The sequence below is a fragment of the Perca flavescens genome, chromosome 20 (assembly GCF_004354835.1).
Source record: "Perca flavescens isolate YP-PL-M2 chromosome 20, PFLA_1.0, whole genome shotgun sequence".
Lineage (NCBI taxonomy): Eukaryota > Metazoa > Chordata > Actinopteri > Perciformes > Percidae > Perca > Perca flavescens.
Window position 1 is genome coordinate 16,560,058 of NC_041350.1, and position 24,949 is coordinate 16,585,006.

General features: G+C 41.0%; 1 protein-coding gene across 2 annotated transcripts in view; it reads right to left on the reverse strand.

The window, feature by feature from the left end:
- Positions 1-19,024, reverse strand: part of asap2a (ArfGAP with SH3 domain, ankyrin repeat and PH domain 2a) — a 56,846-nt gene extending 37,822 nt beyond the window's left edge. Inside the window, exon 1 of one of the 2 annotated variants that reach the window (XM_028565910.1) lies at positions 18,399-19,024. In XM_028565910.1, coding sequence (XP_028421711.1) covers positions 18,399-18,524 — 126 coding nt within the window. In that variant the 5' untranslated portion in view covers positions 18,525-19,024. Of the gene's footprint in view, positions 1-2,119; positions 2,234-18,398 lie in introns of those variants that run through there. The other variant, XM_028565912.1, reaches the window with a different exon arrangement.
- Between the last annotated feature and the right edge of the window lie 5,925 nt (positions 19,025-24,949).

Below are 24,949 nucleotides of genomic sequence, written 5' to 3' on the forward strand. Positions count from 1 at the left end.
AATGTGTTTACACAAATAAACTCCTTTTAGAAAAAGTTATACATACTAAAAATAAAATCTGATGTATGATGGGTAAACTAAAAGAAGTGGACCAGAAGCTACTTGTTCCTTTGAGTAAAAACAAGACTTACAGTGCTGTGGTTTTAGTTCCTTCAACTACTGTTAAATCACTCATCTGTTACATATGCCATTATTCTATTAGCTCTGTCTGGCTCGGACAGACTCTGACAACTGTAGCTCAGACCCCACACAGCCATGTGTGTCTGTATACTGTTTAACAGTTATTTTCAAAACAAATGCAGAGAAAGAAAATTGAGAAAAATACAGCTGCAGAGTACTGTCTACACCACCAAACCAATCCAACCACACAAAGACTTTTTAAGGGTAACTGGAGACAGCCACGGAGTGTTTTCTTAGCATAGCTGATACAACCTTGGGCTCTGCTCTCTACGTTAAATCTACTTCCAGTACTCAGAGCGAATGCCTTGAGAGCACTGAAAGCATCTCTGCTAATAGCTGAGCTTTTGTTAGACAGTAAAAGGCTAGAGAGTGGATCTGGGTTTAACATGAGACATGGAAGGTCTTGAATTTCAGTTTGACCATACTGTATGGATATTCAAATCTCTAAATTGACATCTTTCACAGAACTGCATTACTCATTCCTGTTCAGTATTGCATGAAGCATTTCAAAATTAGCCTATGAAACCTGACTTTAAAATTGTCATTTATTGATTATTTGATGCTGTGAATGTGTTTGGTGGGGAGGATGTGAGGCCAAACAAGGGTGAGCTAATGAAGTTAAAGCATGTAACAGTGTTTACCAGCTGAGTGAAGCAAAGAACCAATAAAGACACCAGACTGTCGGTGTGTGTTTCATTCATAATTTCATAAGAGAACTGCAAAAATGTGTTGAGACATGTTTGATTCAATACATCAACTGTAATGTTATTATGTGCCTTTCTGTTAATGGCTGTCTGTGCTTAAATATTGGTTAAAATGAATGCAAGTCACATATTCTTGAAGTTAATCATGTCATCAGAGTTAGATAACTTCATAACGTACACAAAATAATAAATATGACAAAAGAGGAGGCATACAAACGCAGCACTCTGACCAACTCCTGGCAGTAGCGTTGATGTTTTTGTAGAGTAAGACAAGCCAAATGGACAAGAGATTTATAACTATTGTTATAATATATAACTGTTCACTTTGTGACTAAAGCTTTTGGTGCATATGCTGCATTAACACAGTCAGATGGCAGCTATGTGTTCTGCTCTAGTGCCGTGTTAACTGCTTTGGTATTAGAAACTTCAATTTGACCTCATACTGTCACAATCATGAGCAGTCTCCTGACCTAAAATGTTTCCGCTGAATTTTCCCGAACACGTTTTGAAAATTGTAATGAATTAAGTTCCCGAGTACGAGTGTGTTGAACTCTGTTAATATGAAGCAGGCTTGTGCTAAAACAGAGCATGTCATAATGTTATCTGCATATGCAAATTACAACACCAGATAAGACTTTCGTAAACTTTTGCAGCTTTAAGAGCAAAACCTTTGCTGTATCCCAATTCCATACTACAATTCAAAGCAAGTTTGGAGTGTGTAGCGTGAAAATGACAAAAATTACATTGACATGTACATCACAGCTCCCATAAACCCAAGGTCTCCCTCGCTCTCACACAAACACACACACATAAATCAGGCAGCATCACGCTCCAGCAGACCCTTTCAATCTGCACAAAGTGGTCTGAGGGGGGAAAGGGGCGAGACAAGAGGGTGGCAGACAGGCGGGGTAATAAACCAATCGCAGCTGAACACAACACACTGCTCTAAATCGTTCACACTCAAAACACACAGGACTCTAATCACTTTCACACATTTCCACTCCAATGTGCTCTCCATGGTTGGGCAAAGTGGCTCTTCTCCGAGCACCGGGCCACCCTATGTGCGAGCCCTCGTTTGTAGCACTCTAAAATTAGAAACTTTTAACCCAAAAAAGAACTATTCGCAGCTAGAGGGGAATTCCACTGCCGTGTAGCGTTTCAACAGCGCAGGATCAGAGCTGAATCCTCACACAATAGACCGAGCCTCCGAGCCTGGAGCTGCTTCACAAGCTTACTTTACATGACGTTACTGCGATGTCAGCATTCTTCCTCGTCTGATAGCAGCTCAGAGTAACTAACCAGAGTGGCTCTTTTCTCCCTTCCTGTTGCTGACTTTGGCCCTATCAGGAGGAGGAGGAACCCCAAACTGAAGTGAATTATTTAATGCATGATGACATCATCATCACCATCTTGATTACAATCAGGTGCCACCTGCTGCCAGCCAATCTACAGAGACTATCACAACACTGATGGGTCATGAATGTCATCGCCATGGTGATCCATTCACTTATGTTGGTGCATTTCCTGAATAGTAGAGTAACGTGTGTCAAGTTACAGATCTCTGTGAGCACAGTACAGATAGATAATATCTAATGTGTGTGCATGGACAGACAGAGGGAAAGAAGATACTGTAAACTTAATTAATTAATGTTGAGGATGCTCAGATAGATTACAGTATACATTTACATTCAGAGACAAGCGGTTTGTTTCCATCCTGAAAATATGTAATGTTTGGTCGTTCTGAATGAGACGATACAACTATTTTAAATATGACACGAGTACAGAGATGAATATCTATCTGTAAATTGCAGGAACGTCCGTCTGTCATGCGCATATCTCTCAAACTGTTAGTCCGATGGATTTTAAACTTGACTGGTGTCTTTCTACGGGCACGAGTAAGTGCAGTGCCAAGTTTGACATTGTTTGGTTTAGAAATGCAAAATATATCGTTAGATATATTAGGTAAAAGAAGCACACATTGGCTTTTGCCGCTCTAGCCGCTGGCCACTCCCCCTCTCACGCTGTGGACCAGAGACCGAGAGCAGAAGAAGAAGAAAGAAAATGTGACACCTCAGACCCACTAAAATGTGCAAAGTTGCACTACTTTGGACTGTCTTTGACTTTGAATAAACAAAAAGGACAATCCCCGAATTTAAGGACGTTTCAGAATCCCACATATGCAAAGCACAACCAGCTACAGACAACAAGCAGACAGAGCGTGATGCAGGCTATGTATTTTATAAAGCCAGACATATCTGTATATATGTGTGTGTCCGTGTTTGGCGGGGAAGCTAACTTGCACATCTCACGCAGACGCCACATGCAGAACGCTTTAGAACAGATATGTGCTGATTAGCTCTCATAACGCGCCAGTTGGGTAGCGCACTGCCATGAGTCCATGACGCCATGACATGTCTGATTACTCCACATTTTCATTGTGATCTTTTGTGATTACATTCTGAATCTGCAGCGTTCTCTATCAGGTAAATATAGTAGTACAATGTCTTCCTCTGATGTAGAAGTAACCTACGCTGTAAGTCAGTAGTAGGCTATACAGTGGAGTTGCATATTAAGTGGTTTGGGGTCCTTCTGTAAGTAATTTTGGGGTACAATTTGATTTTGAAGAATTCTACAAGCAGCAATACCACAGGCCAAATAATCAGCCCGTTCCAAACTGCCACATTTTCAACGGGTACTGCACTAGTGTGACTAAAAAAAAAGAGCAAATCCTTAAGAGATTTCCCTCTCACAGGCTTCATAACCACCTCCTGTTGGCCCTGCAGTTACCACAACCATCATTGGAAGAAAAGAAAAAAAAAACAGCATAAGCAGACAAGAGCCCCAATATAGGTGACCGATTTCTGTAAAAAGTAGCATTTTTGACTGCTGTCACAAGGCAAAGCTCAGCTGGGTAAGCACATACTTCAACTACAAGGATCCAAACTAAAGCGAATGGATCCAATGTGCTTGGCCCAGCATTTGTCAAGGTCTTCAAAACCCAACCAAGAAGGGGAAATTAGAAAAAGAGGGTCTCCAAGTCTTCACATAGTGCAGCCATTGTCCACTTTCTGAGTTGTTCACATGAAACATTTGAAGTCCATTTATACAGCTACAACCCAAGAAGAATGCAAAGCTAATTCTGGATACCAAACTAGGTGGGGAAATTTGTTATGGATTGGTTTCCATCAAAAAGTGTATTGCAGCTAACAATTCTTTTTTTAATTAATTGTATTGATTATTCTGCTGAAAAATAGTTTATTAATGAATTAATTGTTTGGTCTTTGACAAATCTGAAAATAGTGAAAAATGCACATCACAAGTTCCCAGAACCTGAGGTGGTCTTCAAAATGCTTGTTTTGTCTGAACAACTCTTCTGAAAGGAAGTGTGACTGAAAAAGATATAAAAAGGGAAGAAATAAAGGGAAGTGTGAGTGAGTGAGTGAGTGAGTGAGTGAGTGAGTGAGTGAGTATCTTTATAGCATGAATTACATTTTATAGATTTTTTTTCATCCTTTAAATAAAATAATTCTGTCATCCTCAAAGACAAAAGGCTATTTTAAGTATTCCAACACTAATGTAAGCTCCTGTGAACAAAAAGCTGACTTCACGTGAAAACAGAGGCACGGGGGAAGAGGGCATGACGCCGCTGACTACAGTAAGTCCAGCTAAGAGGCCTGTTTTATCGTAGTGCTCTCCACCTCTTTACTCGGCTGTCTGAAGAAGAAAGACATTCCAGGATGATTGCATGCTGGAGTGACTGACAGACCCGGCAGAGAGTGAGCCCCATTGTTCCTGCCGACTAACTATCTGCTGATGACAGCATGTCTGCTTGGCAAGACGCTGTCCCGCTTTTCTCAGAGGACCCCATCCCCAAACAGCATACACGCATGTTCAATTATAAAAAAAAACAATACAAGCAACCCTCCCCGTCTGTAGTATTACTATCGGCATCACCACACACATTTTTTAAGCTTGGTTCAGGTTGCTTTATTTGTACCCATAGGTATATTTGTTTTGCAGCAAGAATATGACATCCGTTATGAAACACAACTATGAAAACTGACTACTACCAAAAACTGATACATACTCAAAATTTGACACAAATAGTCAAGGTTCCACCAATCAGGACAAAAAAAGAGAGAGAGAGAGAGAACTATGAATCTCACACACACACACACACACATCCCCCCCATCTGGTGTCTCTTTATAACTTGTCTACTAACCTTGCCTAACCCTTTAAGCCCTCTCCCTGCAACAGTAATGCGAGGAATCAGTCTGCCGCATATACTGTGGAAATCAGGCAATAAGAAGGCTGCAGTCTGGGATGCAATTATCCAATTTATTTGATGCACGTGTGGGTACAGTATCTGTGACGGCTGTGGTGGGTTGTAATCCATGTTTTATGAAGGTGCCAGATGTTAAACCATCAAAACTTTAAACCCAAACAAACCTCACTCCTCAAAGAAAACTACTAAAACATCTAAGAGTTTTAAAAGGGCTAGCTCTTGTATAACCGAACATAAATAAAAAGCACTGGTTTTGATGCGAAAATCATGGGCAAGACTTGACATCACGTTAATCATATTTATTCCACCACAGCGGTAAGGTCGGCCGACACTGTTTGGACAAGCAGCAAAAAGTGAAACTGGATCTTTCAGCGAGATGGTTCTTATCCATTTTCCTCTTAGAACAATTTTCAGATCAATAACTGCCACTGGCGGTGGCACATTCACAATATCCATCCTCGAGACATTAAGCATCACGCCACAATTACAGATGAGCTGTGATATTTTAACAAAAACCCAAATTACATTTGAGTAAAAGTACAGGTCAGACTACCAGCCAACATATATAGAGCAGTCCATTAGTGGGACGGTCAAGTAGAGGTGGGGGAAAAAATGTATCATAGTATCTTGATATTTTCCGTGGCAATACTGTATCCATACACGGACGCCAAGTATCAATTTTTTTCATTACATGAGTTGCACATGAAAATTTAAACTTTTTTTTAACCCCCCTGTTTTCATTTAATTGAGGTGGACTAGACTGTAATACAAACAGTTCAGTTTGTCAGGTGCATACAACATTTATGACTGCTTGACAATCCCATTTTGCAGCAATAAAATTGAAGTGAGATGAACAGAGAAATGTATATTTTTAGATTAAAACAGATGTTTTCCTTTGGGGACATACTTTGAAGTAGAAAAGAAAAGGTAATAAATTGCGATATATATCGCAGAATATAGCAATATGTTTAAAATCGCTAATAATATTGTATCGTGACACAAGTATTGTGATAATATCGGACTGTGGGGCCTCTGGTGATTCACACCCCTACCGTCAAGATGGTTGCCCACCTCCCCCTGCCTCCTCCTCCTAGCAACACTGATAGATTTTTGCTTGTAGATGTTTTATTACAGGAAGTGACCTGTGTGCAAAATAGTCATACAATCTGTCATCATGTTACTTATGGATGAAATTATAGTGAAAATAAATGATTCCCTTTTTTGTTGGGGACCCCCTGGAACCCCTTCAAGGACCCCTGGGGGTCCCCGGTCTCCATTTTGAGAACCACTGCATCTCTCTCTCTCTCTCTCTCTCTCTCTCTCTCTCTCTCTCTCTCTCTCTCTCTCTCTCTCTCTCTCTCTCTCTCTCTCTCTCTCTCTCTCTCTCTCTCTCTCTCTCTCTCTCTCTCTCTCTCTCTCTCTCTCTCTCTCTCTCTCTCTCCCTCCCTCCCCCCTCCCTGCAGGCATCAAAGAGAAGACAGATACCAGAGGAAGCTGTGCTCGACTCAGGCTGTTCACTGTAACTTTTTCTGTTAAATATTAGAGATAGCACCACTGTAAGACTGACTCTTAACTTCAGCCTGAGTATATTCAATGGACTCAGCACTACAAATCCACGGTAAGAAAAAAAATAAACACCCTTTAAAAGCGTTTCATTCACAACTTTTCTCCAAGTTGAGTGAGTAGAGTCAATATTGGGATAGAAGTGGGTTCCTTCGAGCATACCGCTAACAGGCCATGGTTGCAGGGTTTCTCTGTTCTGTCAGACAGCTAAGATGTGTGTAGTCAGCCTGCCCCAGGGGGGGAATGGAAAACTCCAGCATGTAAGTTCAGTGGAAGTGTGGATCAGAGAGAAAGGGAGGGGGAGGGTGCTTTTTACTATGTCATAAGACTGTCTGACACGAGCTCATTAACACGCACAAACACATGCACAGATATTGAAACTCCAAGACTGACTCCAAAACTAGAAGGATAGGACTTTTTTTTGACTCTGTTCAGGTTTTTCAGTCTGGCTGCAACTATTCAAACAGGTCATCTACCTTCAAGCCTTTTGGTATTTTAGCACAGGGACACTTTACAGCTCCTCAGTGAGCACTACAAAGACCACTGTTGGAACAGAGCCTTGACCGTCAGCTGCCAGAAATCCCACTGGGATGACAACATCAACTGCAGTGCTTAAAGTGTTTGAGAAAACAAATCTTTCATGTGAACTGCTGAGGTGTTGTTTAGGGTGTTTTTTACAAGGTGAGAGACCAGGGCAGAACTTTTGTTTCCGTGGTTTTCCCAGACGGCTGGTGATAATACTACGGTGGCAATGTATCTTTTTTGTGTCTGACTTGTCAGAGCCCCAACCGGTTACTAACAAGAATTGTTCTCGTTTGAAGATTAGCGTTTTGTCACTGCCTGCATTTCTTCAAACATCCTTTATTTATTTATTTATTTTTTTTTTTTAAAAAGGAGGGTTACACATGTGTCAGGCCCTAAAATACAATGGATAAAAATCACAGTGGAGACCTGATGGCGCCAAGTTTAAAACCTGTTATAATGGTCTCCCTGACTTTGAGGGGAGTCTTTAATGGAGTTTGTAAACTAGCAGGAGACTGATCAAAACCATGTTGGAAGGAGGGGCCGGGGAAATAAGGACCAAATGTGCTGCGCTTTGAGGGAGGAAAAAAACTCCCCTAACTTCACCTTGGAGTCTCTCTTTGGCTCTTTTCACAAAAACGTACGTGTCAACCTCATGATGTCAAACCAGTGAGGCCAAATGCAAGGTGGCCAACAGCTACTGCACACTTCTTTTTTTTTTAAAGATGATTTTTTAGGCCTTCATTTTCACAGGACAGATGAAGAAATGAAAGGGGAGAGAAAGGGGGAATGACATGCAGCAAAGGGCCGCAGGTCGGAGTCAAACCCGCAGCCGCTGCGTCGAGGAGTAAACCTCTATATGTGTGCCTACTTTACCAACTGAGCTATCCGGTAACAGTTACTGCACACTTCCGTAGAGTGTGATGATGCATGAGAGAGAAAAAGAGGAAAAATGACCTGTAACAATTATTACAAAATTGTCTAATCGCAATTGTTTTTTTTTTTACATAATTGCAGTTTCTTTGTTTAATGGCAATTAATTGCTATCATTAGCTAAGGTCTGGAAAACTATACAATGCTGTACTATTGTCAATTTTATGTTCATCTAAGAAAGAAATACAATGTTTTTAATGATAATAAAGAGATGTGGTTTACTTCATAGACTGTGTACCTATGTTATTACATTATCTGGGTCACATAATGGTGATATAACCAAAAGATGTATCCTGGAATTCATTCAAAACTTTAGTTTGGAAAAGTAATACACAAATACATATTTTTAAATTTGACTGAAAGAGACCATGTTATTGTTAATTCATTGTACAGCAGAATTTGGAAATGTTACAGGCCTAATGACCTGCTTTCTCCTGGAAAATGCTGTAGTAAAACACTACAGAAAGCGTGTGTGTGTGTGTGTGTGTGTGTGTGTGTTTGAGTGAGTGAGTGAGAGAGAGAGAAAGAAAGATTGTAGGTTTGAGAGCTAATTTCAGTGGCACAAAAAAAAAAAAAGGGTTTCAAATAAGTCCTTCTGAACTCCGCTGGGAACGTAAAACATGAAGAGAGTTTCCCTTGACGGAAACCCATCCTTTCAATGAAACTGAGACAATCTGAAGGGTCGACTCCAGGAGAACTTTACTAAAAGTCTCTTCAGATAAAACTTGCAGTGAGAAAGGTTTCATTTTAAATGTACTTAAGGTTCTACAACTCTTGCAACAATAAAGATGTATCCTACTGTGCAAAAGACAGAAGGAATTCAGGATTTTCGGACCATTGGAATATTAAAAGGTCCAGTGTGTAACGTGTTTAGTTGTTCATTATCAAAATCTGTGTTGCCCGTTCACAAACTTGTCCTTTTCATGAATATTTACCACCACCATCAATTCCAAGTATTCCTTTAGGCTTGAAATGTTACATTTGCATTCACATGAACTGGGGTAGACATTCCATATTCATGCGCGATCTTGAAATACGTTAGCTGGTAAGGGACATACAGGACATACTGCTCCGCCTTTCGCGTTTTCGCTGTCACATGATAAACTCACAGATGCTGCTAATGCTGCTAATGGTTATCGTAGCTTCCCGGCCCCGGCAAGTTTGAAGAAGGAAACATGGAGGACCATATGTATTCAAAATCCAAATTTCAGGAACAGGAGTCTTCTTCTTCGCCCAGAAAAAGAAAAAGGATATTGAAAAGAGCAAGAGACTGGCTTTTTGAAGCGTGAAGGCTACCGTAGCTGTAATACGTATTTTGAACTGCGTGGCGCGAGAGAGTTGATTGCGATATATGATCTCAACGCTAGATGGGAGAAATTCCTACACATTGGATCTTTAAATAAATCATTACATATACAGCAAAACACAGACTAATTTAAAATGATAATGAGCAAAATGTCTTCAGACATCAAATTTGGACCCAGCTATGTCATAAACAATTGGACTTCAGATCTCTTGAGAGTCTCCAAGGAGTTAAAAATCTTTCCCCACCAGAGAAGAAAAAGTGTGGGTCCGTTCCCTGAGTGAAAGTGACAGCAGGACAACACAACTGTGAAGATTTACCCCTCCCACCCCACCCTGGCCCCCAGCAGAGCCAAGTGGCCAGGACTACAAATCAATGGTGGAGTTCATTAATGAAGAGGCAGGGCCTGTCAGGGAACAATAGACTTCAACAGGAGCCGCCTCAGATCATCTGGGCCAGGACACTCTGATGGATGAGATGAGCTTTAAGTTCCCATTTACCCCTAGTGCCCCTGGTGTCTAACCCCCTAACCTCGGTGAAGGACAGAGAGCAGCCAGTCTCGCCTTTCACCTCAATCCCCTACACCATGCTGGAGTGAGAGTTTCACCATCCTCCAAACCAAGCAGACCTACCGGACTGACAATGGCCAATGGGCTCCAAACAATAAATTCATTCCCACCATCCGCACTGGGGCTGAACGATTAATTGATTTGCAATAATATCGCGATATGTTACAAAGCAATTTCCTAATCACAAAGGCTGCAATTTGGTCACATGACTCGCGAGAGCAAATCAGTCTGTACTCCGGAGAGAAAGCATCAACTTAACGCTACGGCGTACCTTGAGCTGATTTCTGTCATTCAAACAACTCAGAGTTGGTTACAGCCATTTTAATAAAATGAAGGGTTTCATTCAGGCTCGAGTCCATACATGCAGTTAATGGATACAGGCACGCAGAACTGAAGGCTCGGTTGGCAACGATTAGCTCTGATTAGCGGTTAGCTCCGTTATAAAGATATGGAGTGGAGGAGCTGCCACTGAGAAGGCTAACAACCAGACTCTGATAAATGATGTTCGGGGAGCTTTCACAGCAGCGTGGCCGCGGTGTTTGTATGTGTTGTTCACACTATACAATGATTTATTGTTTGTCTTGGTTGAATAATACAGAAGACAAAGAGCTTAAAAAATTATCGCATATTAAATCGCAATCGCAATATTTGGAAAAAAATAAAATAAATCGCAATTACATTATTTTCAAAAATCGTTCAGCCCTAATCCGCACTCAATAAGGATAGACGGTGTACAAGAGAAAATCATAAAATCATATCACATCAAAACAGTCAACCAACCCCCCTGCCCCCGCCCCCCCAATCAGGGGATAAGGGAGATCATGGCTTTGAATTGATTGGGACAGGACTGTGACCTTCACCCCTGGTTGATCCATGGGGAGGGCTGCTGCATCATAATGAGGGCCGGGTCTGAGCCTGTCTCTGGGTGATAACACAGACCCTGCTGTACCCGGCAAGGTTGGAGAGAGACCTCTCGTTTCAAACAAAGATCCAATAGGAATCACTGAGATCCCCCATCAAGGATGAAAAGGGTCTTTGCTACTAAGGTAAGGGTGAACCACCACTGAATCTGAAAGAAAAAGAGGATGGATTCCCAGACTACGGGCTTTGTCTCCTGAACTTTTCGGTGCTAAATATGAGTTCAGTATACAACTAAAATATATGTCTTATTAATCGAATATAGTGGAATTACTGTTCACCTTTTGGCATGTGCACAACATAAATTCAAAAGTGCAACCAAGAAGTAAAAGGTGCCACAATATATTAAGGTGTTGACTGTTAACTAAACCCAGCTAGCAAAGTTAGCTCAGCTCATACAGCTAGCATCATGAGTATGAACAACACAAATGAGGTGCCAGAGATTGCGCTCCAACATCACCCGTTTGGGATCATTTACCAAACCAAACTCTTACTGTGAACACAGCATTCAATTATATGCTAACAGTGCCTGAACCCCAACTATAAAAATTGAGTGCACCTATATCCAAGACCAAAAAAATGACACTAAGACTTTCCTATCGTTCTTGAGCACAAATGCATCTGGAACAGCTAATTAAAGAAACTCATGAACAATTCTTTCCTAAAAACTGACAGTTCAGGATGTGTCGTTGGCTTTGCTTTAATCTACTTGGCCTACTCTGGTGTACTAACTACAGTAAGGCAAAGTCAAGGGACTGTAGGGACAGCCGATGTAGAGTGAGGGTGAAGAGAGGAAACAGAACTGTAGTGATCCTGCCAGAAATCCCATTTCAATTATAGGAAGCATTAAGCGTCTTAGGTGGTATCCTGAAAAATGGCCATAGTGGCTCGGGGTTTGGACTGCTCACTTGGGCCAGACTGCACATTTAGGCCATGTGTGCATTAGAGCTTATATATCCCTCCGTGTGTCTCTAAAGCTATTAAATGTGGATTGTCCCTGCATCGATAATCCTACTGTCTGGAGCCTTGTTAAAAAACTTTCCTCCAGGCCACCTGTTGCAGGGGGGCAGCTGTTGTCCCCAGCCAGGCCAGCCCTTCCCGCCAACCTTTCCTGGAATGGGGGAAGGAATCAGGGCAGATAAAGGCTAGGGCTTCCCTTGGCCCGGGAACTACTCCAGCATCAACGCAAGCTGTCAGACTGTCACATGGAGAAGAGTTACGAGAGCACACTTGCCTTCGGGTGTTAACACATCAGCCATAAATTGTTACACTTTAAATGAGACGTTTCAGTACAATGCAGTAGTAGAGACAAAGTGTTTAGTTCTGCAACAACCTTTAATGCAAAAACAAAGCAGCGTAGCCACAGAGGCAGTTGGAAATTAAATGATATATCATCTTGTGTTAGCAGAAGATACAGGTTCATGTCAAGTTAAAGTACCCAAAACAACCGGTAGCCTGAGATTAAGCTTAGTCGTGCTATAAAGAGATAATAGACTAAAGATGCTCACAGCAGGCACTCACCTGCTTTAACACTCAAGTTTATTGAGAATCTACTTACTATTTTACAAGCCCAATTACCTTGTTGTTCACCAACATCAGAAACAGTCCATGAGAACCAGACTGGAGGCTGGTATGGCCTGCACAGCCAGTGTCAACAGTTGTCTGCGGATGCTGCAAATACCGTCCCCATTCCCAGAGGTACACCCTAATAACCTCTCAACAAAATCAAGCAACAAGGCAGCATGCCATACGAGTGCATAGCTGGCATACCAGTGTGATGGACCTCTGCTAGATGAAATAATAGCCAGATGGAAGACTAATGATGCTAGCCTTTAGGACTGAGTCACTCTCAACCCCCCTCAACACCACTAATGACCCAAGAAAAGCTGACTGGGCTATAAATAAATGTTATATGGGCGAAACATTAATAAACTGGACAAAGGGATATGGAACGGGAGGGAGAGGCCTAGTGGATGGTGGATTTATGGCACTACACAAGGGAGGATGTATACCATGCAGCTCTGTTTTCTCTCTATGGATAAAGGCCTACAATTATTGCAGTATTGTTGATGGTTGTTTGGGTTCATGCGAGGCACAGGATCCCCACAGCTTCTAAAATAATTAAGTAATTTCTCAAACATCATTTAGAGAGCAGTCTTTCTCAGTTTGAAAGGATCTCAAAAGGCACCGATAATCAGTTGCCTCACATAAAGATTTGAAGTGTACTTTGAATTGTATTACTGTTTTGTGCCGTTTTGTATGTTTTTCTATTAAGCGGTGTATTTTTACAAGGCCCATCTAGGGACAAGTGGTATGTGGTATTAGTTGATGCATTACGTAAATGTATACAAGCAGGGCTAGAGAGATAGGCATGCTGAGGACATCAAGCGCAGAACTTGGGCCAGGAGGGTCTGAAACAACTTGGGGATATTTCTATTCATGCGTCAATAACAAGGGATGTCCAAGATCGCATTACAAGCATGCACTCTACCTGTCAAGCCACTGTAAATTACAAAAGCAGCTGTACTGTCACAAAACATATTATGTCTCTGTCTGAGCAACTATATGCAGCTGACACACTGATCAAAGGGCTACGCTGCTGACAACACAAAAGCTTGTCTTGAATGTCAAGTAGTGATGGTTGTTTTGTAGCCACAAGCCCTAATACTCAGCAATCTTCTGCAGTCTACTGTTTGAGTCAGATCCGTTCATACTCAACTCATTGTGTTCAGTTTGATGTAATACACAGTCCCAATAACTGATCCCCTCTGCCAGAGAATTTATACACCATTAAAGCTTTTGACGCCTGCCACAACTGCTCAGTGAGCCATAAGTGCAAAACACAAATGTACTTGTATTCATACCTGAGCTAGATGAATGCACTTCACATTTGTTCAAGGAGATAACTCTATTGATTGCATCATTTTAGGAGTCTCTCTCTGCCGGGAAGGATTTGGTAACTGGGGCATAAAAAATAGATGCAAGACAACTACAATGTGTGCCAGTTTCTGGCCTCAGACAGACATCCCCATGAGTTTTTCTTAGAAGAGACAAAAAGCACAGGGGCATTTTCATCAAGATCAATACTTAACACAGAGGTCAGCTCAGCCCTCGGGGCCGATGCCTCCTTCAAATGGAACCTGTTAGGTCGCGCATTTCAATGTCACACTTATAAACCAAGAAAGCAAAAGATCCTAGAGCTTTTATTTCTGAAAAGTCTGGACTCTGGTCTTGCCATAGGATAGTCAACACAAGTGTGGAGGAAGAAAAGCCATGTTTACAGTAGCACAGAGGGGGGTCATGGCACAAAGCCCGGCATCCTCTTACTGGCTAAAGACGTTTCTCTCACACACACACACACACACACACACACACACACACACACACACACACACACACACACACACACACACACACACACACACACACACACACACACACACACACACACACACACACACACACACACACACACACACACACACACACACACACACACACACACACACACACACACACACACACACACACACACACACACACACACACACTCTTTGAATGGCCTCTTAATAGCCAGGAAAACTACTAGCCGAATTAAGGTTGTGTCAGATGCAATTAAAGCTTAGAAAGAAGTAATTACACAACATTTGTGCACTCATCCATTAACATAAAACCTCTGAGCGTTTGAGTCTCCTCTCCTGTTAATGTGTTTAAAGGATTCCTGTAAACAACCAGACCCAGAGGTCAGTTTTAAAGGTCTTTTAAGAAGGTGAGTGCATCAGCTATTTTAAACAAATGCAAGCCGATTTGGAAATACAGAGCAATTGATGGACTCTCAACTCTGTTTATTGGTCTTGGGCAGTGCTATTGCATATGTGAAAATGGTTGTATAAAACCTTTTGTGGCTCCAGAGGGAGCTGCACAAAGTCTGATTAATTTGTCAGTTTGGGCTGAAGACTACAAGTTTGAAAATTAAAAATATCTGGGGGTGTGGACTTAGAAAGTACTGAGCTTACCAGACATCTGTAGTCCACTCTTCCTCTCTGCTTGAGGCTAGCGGCTAGAGGCTACATTAGCTGCTACTAGGGCTGAATCTCATGTCTCTTATTTGATAGCTCCTCGCTTGAACCAGAAGTTGTTCGTGAAGAGCTTCTCAAAGCTCTTATTCCTGCCTTGAGGAGCAAGGATCTAGGAGGGATCTCCAAGGAGCTGTGAGTGAGGATACACGAGAGCAGCCTTCCCAGAAGCTGTGCAGCTAAAAGACATCGCTAACTCTGCCCATACAGCTGACAAATTCATGCGATGCTTCAAAAGGAAAGGACGCCTCATCCCTCTAAAAAAACATTTCCTCGTTTCCGCTCTCCTTGCATGATTTCCTTGCGTCTCTCCCATACTTTCTCTTTGGGACGAACTAAGAAGCGATTCCTCGCAAGGAACCGTGGATGCAGTTTAAGAGAACTGAGATTCAACCCATAGGTCTGCTTCTTTTTGATAATTTTTGTTTTAAACTGTCAATTGTGAGTCCACCAAAGTTATGGGAGTGTAGTCCAAAATCGGGGGATTCCTTTATTTTTACACAATGCATAATCATACACTTCACTTGCTTGCACTTTGAAAATAGGCTGCTAGATGCATATTGTAAAGTAAATATATGCAACATAGTAAGCATATTGTATATTGTATGCATAGATGCATATTGTAAAATAAATATATGCAATATAGTATTAAAAGGTTTATAAACACATTCTTTTCAATTGATAGTATTATCATATCCAGAATATTTATTTTGATAAAAAACAATAGGGCAACAGAAGATTGTGTGCAAAAATATTGAAGTCAGCAACAAAACATACATCAACACTCATAGGCACCAATTCACAGAAAAACAAGGCGTTTTCTAAAATGATACACCAGCCCCCTGTAGCATCACAGAACACTGTGATGCTCCATGCAGCCAGTCCTCAACTGTCTGTTCAAGGGTAAAAGCAAACTGCTGTTCTAGAGAAGGTCGGAATCAGCACAATGTTTGAAACTCAGCACAATGCTGAACACAGCTAAATCTGATATTTGCGTTTCATTTAGTCTTCATGAATACACAGTATACAACATCATTACACTCAAAAGGTGAAAGAGTCATCCTCTTGAGGATTCTTCAAAATTTTCAAGAAACACTAACAGGAATATAAAAAAAAAAGTTGTTTTTTTAATCTTCAAAAAAAATACCAGCTACTTGGGGACGCCTGTGTACATATGTAAATTAGCTTTTATTTGTGTGCGTATGTTTGAGATGCCAGGAAGGCAGGCAGACAATAAGTGGAAGTGTTCCCTATCCACTGCAGTGTTTAATTGGTCAAACAGACCAGAGTGAGCGAGGTCCTGTTGTCCCATTACTAAGGCCTTGTGTTCCATGAATCTGAGAGTGGGGTAAGGCTGGGCAATATATCGATATTATATCGATATCGTGATATGAGACTAGATATCGTCTTAGATTTTGGATATTTTAATAACATGATATGACATAAGTGTTGTCTTTTACTAGTTTTAAAAGCTGCATTACAGTGAAGTGATGTACTTTGCTGAACTTACCAGGCTGTTCTATTTACTACTTACTTACTGCTGTTCTATTATTTGCCTTTTCCCCACTTAGACATTATGGCCACATTACTGATCATTATTTATCTAAAATCTAAGTGTGAAGATATTTTGTTAAAGCACCAAATTTCAACCCTAGAATATCGCCACAATATCGATATCGAGGTAATTGGTCAAGAATATCATGATATCTGATTTACTCCATATCGCCCAGCCCTAGAGTGCGGAGGTCAATGTAAAACACCAACATGCTACTCCTCATCTCTGCAATAACAATTCAGCAGCTTCAACTGTAGCTCATCACTAGAACAAAATTGCTGAATTTGATTCTCACACCAACCTCACCAGCCAGCAATTACTGCTGAGCTACTATTTAAAAAAAGAAATATCCACGCACGTATTTGCTTACTTCTACAGAAAAGCACATTCCACTCTAAGCAGTGCAAATCCTTCCCAATAGCAGAGTAATTGCTATTTTAAAACCACCAGCAGCAGCAGCAGCAGATGTTTGAAGGAAACGGTGGATAGCGAGGTGTCTGATGCCCAGGTGAAGCACCTGCCAGCGTGAGCAGGTGTGTATGTCTGGCTGCCTGGCTCAGCACTCCACAAACACAGGTTAAAATAAAGTAGGAGTAAAGCTGACAGACGCCACGACTTATCTCGCCTCTGCACAAATCATGCATGCGGATGTTTTTACAATAAAATGTTGCAACACAACACTGTCACAATTCCATTCAGATGACAAGTAAAACTTTGCACAGTGACAGTCCATTTCCTCACACAACACCGAACATCGACAAGCGTGCCATCCCGTAACAGAGCAGAGACACACTAACACACAGAACACACTGAGCTGCTCATGTGGGAAATTCTATTTTTACCATCAGGCAGGGCGAGGCTCTATCATACAGCACACAAAGTAGGGAAACTATAACAAGGGAGGGAGGGAGGCAGTTGAGGGCTGTCGGGGAACAAAGCGGAAGTGTCCTTCTTCCTGATGACCTGCAACAAAGTGTTCTCTGTGCACATACAGTGTGATGTGACTGTAAAGTGGGGAAACAGAGTAACATTTCTTCCTCTATCACTGTGGGAATGAATATTTAACCAAAATACTTGCATTTATCCCTAGTAAAAAGTGCTGTATACTTCTCACTTTACACTATATGTGTGCAGTCTATTATCTTATAAGGTCATTGTGTTTCTCAATGTTACATGTGTTTTTGTCTACGCTCTGCAAAGGACACATACTGCATGTCTGTCTGTCCTGGAAGAGGGATCCCTCCTCTGTTGCTCTTCCTGAGGTTTCTTCCCTTTTCCCCACTAAAACAATGTCTTTTTAGAGAGTGTTTCCTTACCCTAATTGAGGGTCTACAGATAGAAGGGGGGGGTCACATGTTGGACAGATTGTAAAGCCCTTTGAGGCAAATGTGTGATACATGATTTTGAGCTATATGCAACTGATTTGACTATACCTGCTCTTGCTGTGTACTGTTAAAGGGGACAGAAATAATTATAAAACTACTGTAGCCTATAATGGCACACTAGACACCCAGTACAGTAATACAAATATTGATGAACAATGACTGGGCTGGTTAGAATAGGAATATGGAGCATGAGGGATGGGTAGAGGTGCAGTGGAGGGCAATTTTCCTTTTCACTTTGTATAGAGGTGACCTACAACTCTGAGCTGACATACATCCTTATTATTAACCAAAAATTAGGCTACGTAAATATCATGGAAGGATAACCCAAGAGAAAATATTTTTTTATTTTGGTCGGATTATTATTAATGGGGGACTACAATCCCAGTCCCACCATAGTCACTCACCTCTTCCAGAGCAGCCACTGTATTCCTGCAGTGGGACATCCTGGTGGTGAAGTTAGAGGCAGTCGGCGATTTATAATCTTCATTCGTCTCTGCCACAAACTCTGAAACTGTGATTTGGTCCGGCATAATTAATCCCTTTGCTGGTAATAAGAAGAATAAGCACTTTTTGTAATCCCCCTTGTGGTCTGTACGGTTTAGGACATACAAGTTCACAGCAATAGCAGCAGCAGTAGTGTCTCTGTGGTCTCTGAAGGTCCCCGCGGGTAGTAAACCATCTCTGTGTATGTTTATGTCATTCCCTTGTTTGCAATACAATCCAGAGGAGCGGTGTTGCACGCTGCTGGCTCGAGGAGTTGCACCGCTGCCGCTTGCACACCGCGCTGTGCTACAAGGTGATGGGTAGGTTATATCCCCCCCTGGCTTTCAGCCCACTACTCTCTATACTCTCAGTTTCACAGATCGTCCTCTGGTCACAGAAGAAAGTGAAACTTCCTCGGCTTAGCGTCTGTTATCCTCTCTCGATGTTCCCAAACCTCCGACAGCGCGTGTTGAACAACTTCTTCCTCTTATCCCGGGGAAACAACAACCAGGCGTTTCAACGGGAGCGCAAGAAATTGACAAAGGTAGAGGAGGGGATTCAATGGACGCGCAACAGCCAATGAGGGACACCAGCTGGTAATTGGGAGCCAATCAGGATTCATGGGGGGCGTGGACTCCTTCCTGCTGCCTTTATGTGCCCCTCGTAAACGAAGGACTCTTAGCGATGTGTGGCATTTAAGCCCTCAACTGCTTTAACAATCAAAAGTTTACCCGGGGTATGCAAAAAAAGTATGGGGCTTGTTGCCAGGATAGCTCAGTCGGTAGAGTGGGCGCACATACAGAGGTTCATTCCTCAACGCAGAAGGTCCAGGGTTCGAGTCCGACCTGGGACAATTTCCTGCATGTCTTCCCCCCCTCTCTCTTTCCCCCTTTCATTGCTTTCCTATCATTAAAGGCTGAAATGCCCAAAAAATTATAAAAAAAAATATGTGGCTTAAAGCTGGTATGTGTAATGTTATGTACATTTAGAAAGCATAACTGACACTACTACTAAATACGTTTAAGTATCTCAGTAACACTAACAAACACTGCTACTAATGTGGGATATTACATCATTACCTTTTAATGGATGTGAGCAGAATTTTTCAGCAAACAACAAAAGTGCGACAGTCAGCACTTTAATATCTGTATTAGAAAAAAAACATAAGGAAGAGCAGATGGTATAAAAAAAATGAAAGAGAAATTATTCAACACATCAAAAATGAAGAGAAAGCCAGATGAAATTTAAAAATGTTCTCCATCTCACAGTGTTAACATTACTTTTCTGTAAAACCTGTGATTATGTTTTGTTATAAGCTTAATCGACTTTCAGTCTTATAGTGGTGTGTCTTAAACATGGTCTTAAAGTGCTTATGTTTATGTTTTACAGCACTGACTAACTGTATGTTTAACTGTTTCATAGTATCAAACTATTGCAGTGCAAATAAGCAAGTTTGTAAGTTTTCTTGACTACTAATGATTCTAGGTCTGATTCCCAGTGGGGAAAACACTTTAGGAAATGTGTTTAGTAGTCTCACATTGCCAGACCGTGTTTAGTGACTCTGGTGCTGTTATGGTCATCTGTGAAGGTGTTACAGTAGAGCTCGGCAATATATCGATATTATATCTATATCGTGATATGAGACTAGATATTGTCTTAAATTGTGATATGGCATAAGTGTTGTCTTTTCCTGGTTTTAAAGGCTGCATTACAGTTAAGTTATGTACTTTTCTGAACTTTTCTTACCAGACTGTTGTAACTGTTCTATTATCTGCCTTTACAACTTAGTCATTGCATCCACATTACTGAAGATTATTTATCTTAAATCGCATTGTGTACGTTTTTTGTCAAAGCACCAATAGTCATCACTACAATATCGTTTCGGTATCGATATCGAGGTATTTGGTCAAAAATATCGTGACATTTGATTTTCTCCATATTGCCCATCCCTAAATAACAGTGTATTTGTCTGTAGACAACGTTAATGCCCCCATTACTATGTGCATTCAAAGCACTTTTGGGGGAAAAAATAGAGCCTGTAATAGTGGTAACTTGTAGGTTGCTATTCAGTATACTTTCCAAATCAATCAGCACTGACTAACTTTCTGTTGTAGTGTTGGGAAGAAGACACTTGATGAAATTCAACTGATGTTTAGTTAGTTTATTTTCCAGTTGTTGCTACTTATGTGATAACCTATGTTAAATGAACAATTTACATTAAACATAGGTTATGAGTAACAAAAAGAAAATACAATATACAAATGTATCAAATCTTTACATTCGTTAAACTCACACACCCTCCATACTCTAAGAATCACAATTCACTGACTCAGATGTAACACAAATTTCCCAAATCTAGTTTCCATTCATTTGAGCACTTGATTAATCCATTGCAATACAGCCTGTATGCAATCAAAATATTTCCAAGGGCACTTAAAAGCAGCATTTTTATTACAGCACCACTAGTGGTTTCTTTCTTAAGGTGGAGATAAAAGAAACAGCACTATGTGAAAATGATGCAGTGCCAGGGTGGAAGTCTGTGTTTCTGTGAAAATGTCTGTGATGTAGACATTATACACTCAATGGACATAACATGTATCAATACAGAGACCACAATACTGTAAATTATGCATTCTTCTTTTAAATTTTTTGAATATTGTCAATAGACTTGTGTCAACATTTATTAAGACAGCTGAATGGAGATCATTTTTATTACACCTTTTTTAAAGAGAGGAAAAAGATCCAGACTTTTGTGACAACCCTAAACAGGATCAGCACTGATGCTGGTGTGCCATCACTGATAGTGTGCCATCACAATGTATCAGATAAAAAGGCTTATTAGACCAGTAATGAGCAGAGTACTGTCAACCTTGTGTGTGTGCTCCAGAGTTTACATGAAAGTAGATACTGCATTATGTGAGAATTAGTATTACCAAGTAATGTTACATTTAGATTAATATGTTGTTGCTTGATTGGCTTGAGTTTGCCATAGTATGCTTTCAGCATAATGTTTGAGCATACAGTACTGGTGAGGTTATCCTGGAGAATATTCTACACGTGTTGTGTCATGTTTTGGATTGTCGCAAAATAAATATACCTGTGCATAAAGCAAGCATATTTGTCCGCTCCCATGTTGATAAGAGCATTAAAAACTTGAAAAATATAAGTACATTTAGAACAGATAAAAAAATATGCAATTCATTTGTGATTAATCGTGAGTTAACTTTGGACAATCATGCAATAAATTAAATGTTGTTATTGATTGGCAGCCCTAGTCAGAATATGTTTAGTATTTTGTGGGCCACACAGCCAAGACTAAATGTAATGTAATGTAGCCAAAATGTTGGGAAAAGGCAGACGAGAAAGAATCTATCATTAGTTGCCGTCTGAAACTTGTGAAGACTCCAGCGCTTCAATTTTTGTTAACAGGAGCTTGAAATAACTGCAGCCTCTGCTCCCAGGGCGCTTGTGTTTTTTACTGGGCTTTGGGATGAAAAATCTGCTGATGCTTCCCAGCTCATTCAGCCCCGGCAGGACAGCTACCGGTATAAATAGTATCATAGCGGCCGAAGCAAAACCCTGGGCAGCCTTTAAATCTCAAACTGGGCAGTGTTCACACATTCTTTCAGCTTTGCAGCGTCTCCTGGCATCTGCTAAATGAAGAGCCTGAGACCCAGGCTGACCCTGACTGGCTACTCAGGCCTCAACTCCCTTATGATATGAATACACACACTACTGGCGAACATCTGCTATACAGAGACAGGGTGGCTCAGTCAGTGAGATCAGCAGAATCAAACAACACCAGCCTTCCTTTTTACCACTGACATGGTTTTTTATTTCCAGCAACATCTGCCTTTTCTAAATGCAGGTCTTATCCTTTAAATCAAGACCAAACCAGCCTAAAAATATCTGAACCATTAGTGATGCCTCAGTTGTATTTTCCCTTTTCTGTGGCTAAAGAATAGCACTGGAAACCAAGGTGAATAGGGTCATCCAGCAGGTACAATTTGGGAACATAATATGAATAGCACATTGTTTAATATTTTATGGGGCCTGGAAAAGCACAACCGGGCATATCAATGAGGGATCATAAAAATGCAGCTCAAGTAAACAGTGTGAAAATGTACTGTGTCATGTGATCTTTGCATAAATAATCTATACTACTTTTATTGTATCATATAATTATCAAAGCCTCATAAAGTTTAGATTTTTAAATTTTAGCCAAGGTGTATTTGCTGCGGTCCACCAAGCAGGAGCTGTCATATGCTTTGTTAAACGGAACATAAGCCTCATTCCAGTAGCGCCCATCCTCAATATAGACCTTGTTTGCATGCAACAACAAATCAGAGTGGTAGTTGTTGGAGGTGCTGTGGTCAAAGCTGATTAGTGAACCACCAAACTGAAAATGTTCATATTATTCACTGCTTTGGTGCACAATGTGCTATTTTAACTTTCCATTAAGCTGATTTGGTGATGAAAAAGTGAAACCCATGAAAAACAGTCAGCTGCAGACAGAGCAAAAGCCGAAACAGATGTCAGACTGTACCCAGAAACCCTCTTGCTTGTAGATATAGATGCTTGTAATTTGTATTGTGAAATTCACCAGAACAAAACACAGGGTGTGTCAAACAGCCATTATTGTTTTGGCATTTGAATGTTAGCAGGAACAGACAGCATTGCAATAAAGGGGACTGAGGTTTTTTTTTTTTGAGTTGGAGTCACTTTTTCCTAATTGCACTGCCATGACATCATGATTGTGTAACAGGTGGGATAACCTCACAATCCAGCTTTTTATGTTTCAAATAAGTGGAATGAATGACTTCTTTGTTTAGAATAATTAGCATTTAATGCTAACCATTCGGCAGCTGAAAAGTTTCCAACACACAATTGGATGGAATGGTATATTCTGCGCCAGGCTCAGGTCCACTACTCAAACATTATTATCTCAACTTCTCGTAGATCATAGACAACATTACTAACTAAATACTACAATAAAGAAGGAGCTTGTTACACAAATGAGGTGGCTTCACAGGCATGAACTGAACAAGTAGTGCCTGGTGAAGCTGAGCGGTAGCTGCACACTGTAGGACTCCTAATGTAAGAGGGGGATGGAGAAAAGAGGGGAGGAGAAGGGCAAAGGAGCAAGTGGAGGGAGAGGAGCACTAAGGGGAGGGCAGTGAACTGTAATCAGCTTCGTTCTCACAAACTTTCAGAAAGGAAGCTCAATAATGAGTTTAGGCAAAGTTTTTTTTTTTAATCGATGCTCAGTACAGGAGTAGCTTTAAAGAGAGAAAGATGAAACTAAAACATTTACCACCACATGTAGCTATTTTTGTTGCTATAGGCAATGTGCAGTGTATTTATGTGACTGGAATAAAGAACACACTGAGCTATTGAACTGTGGTATCTGGTAAGCTGCAGATGTTAGACATAATGTCATCATCACCAGGTGTTGGGTCTTTGCAGTATTCATCCTTGCAGGTTGTACTTTACATTACATGTCATTTAGCTGATACTTTTATCCAAAGTGGCTTACAATTGCTACGTATGTCAGAGGTCATATGCCTCTGGAGCAACTAGGGGTTAAGCGTCTTGCTAACATTGGTTGATGTATCGCAGTGGGAATCAAACCCGGGTCTCTCACACCAAAGATATGTGTCATATCCACTGTGCCATCACCACCAACAACACTGTACTGACACATGCCAACCACAGTTCTGAGAACCAGAAATGGAAGAACAATTATTTTCTACTGATGTTTTTGGGTAGTTTGACTTGTATCAGGCCTGCACTGGTATGTTCTGTCTTCAGGAAATAGCTGCATGCTCGCACCTAATGTCCTGCACTGACAAAAGTGCTCGCAAGAATAGTTTTCCCCATGTAGTAACATACTGCAGTAATTCAACAGTAGTGGTGAATTTTAAGTCACTCACAGACTCGTACACTATTTTCAAGCCAGTTGAAAACGTCAATAGGGTCAAAGGTCAGTGTTGGATGCAATTACACAACGTTCAATCAACAATGGAAATTCAATTAGCTGGTGAAGATTAAAAATGCTCCTGTGCTATGTGGCTGACAGTAATATATGACCTGTACACTGCAATGCATGATTGATTGTGTTTAATTTTCTTCACTGGATAGCACAGAAAGGTGGTATTTTGGTCACCAAGTGATTAACAATCAACCAAACTATCAGCAATGATAGACAGGTTTTATAATGCTAGCCTAATTCTGAGTGCTACATTCAACAAAGAGTCAGGTTTTTCTATAACATCCAAATCTGAGCACTCCCAGACACTTCAACCAAAGGAAGCCTCTGGCTAATGAGTTTCATTCAACCTTGCCACCCTGAAGGACACCAAGAAATAACCTGTGAAATAATTGCATGACATTTTAAGCCAACCCCCGCCACACACACACACACACACACACACACACACACACACACACACACACACACATCTGAGTGATG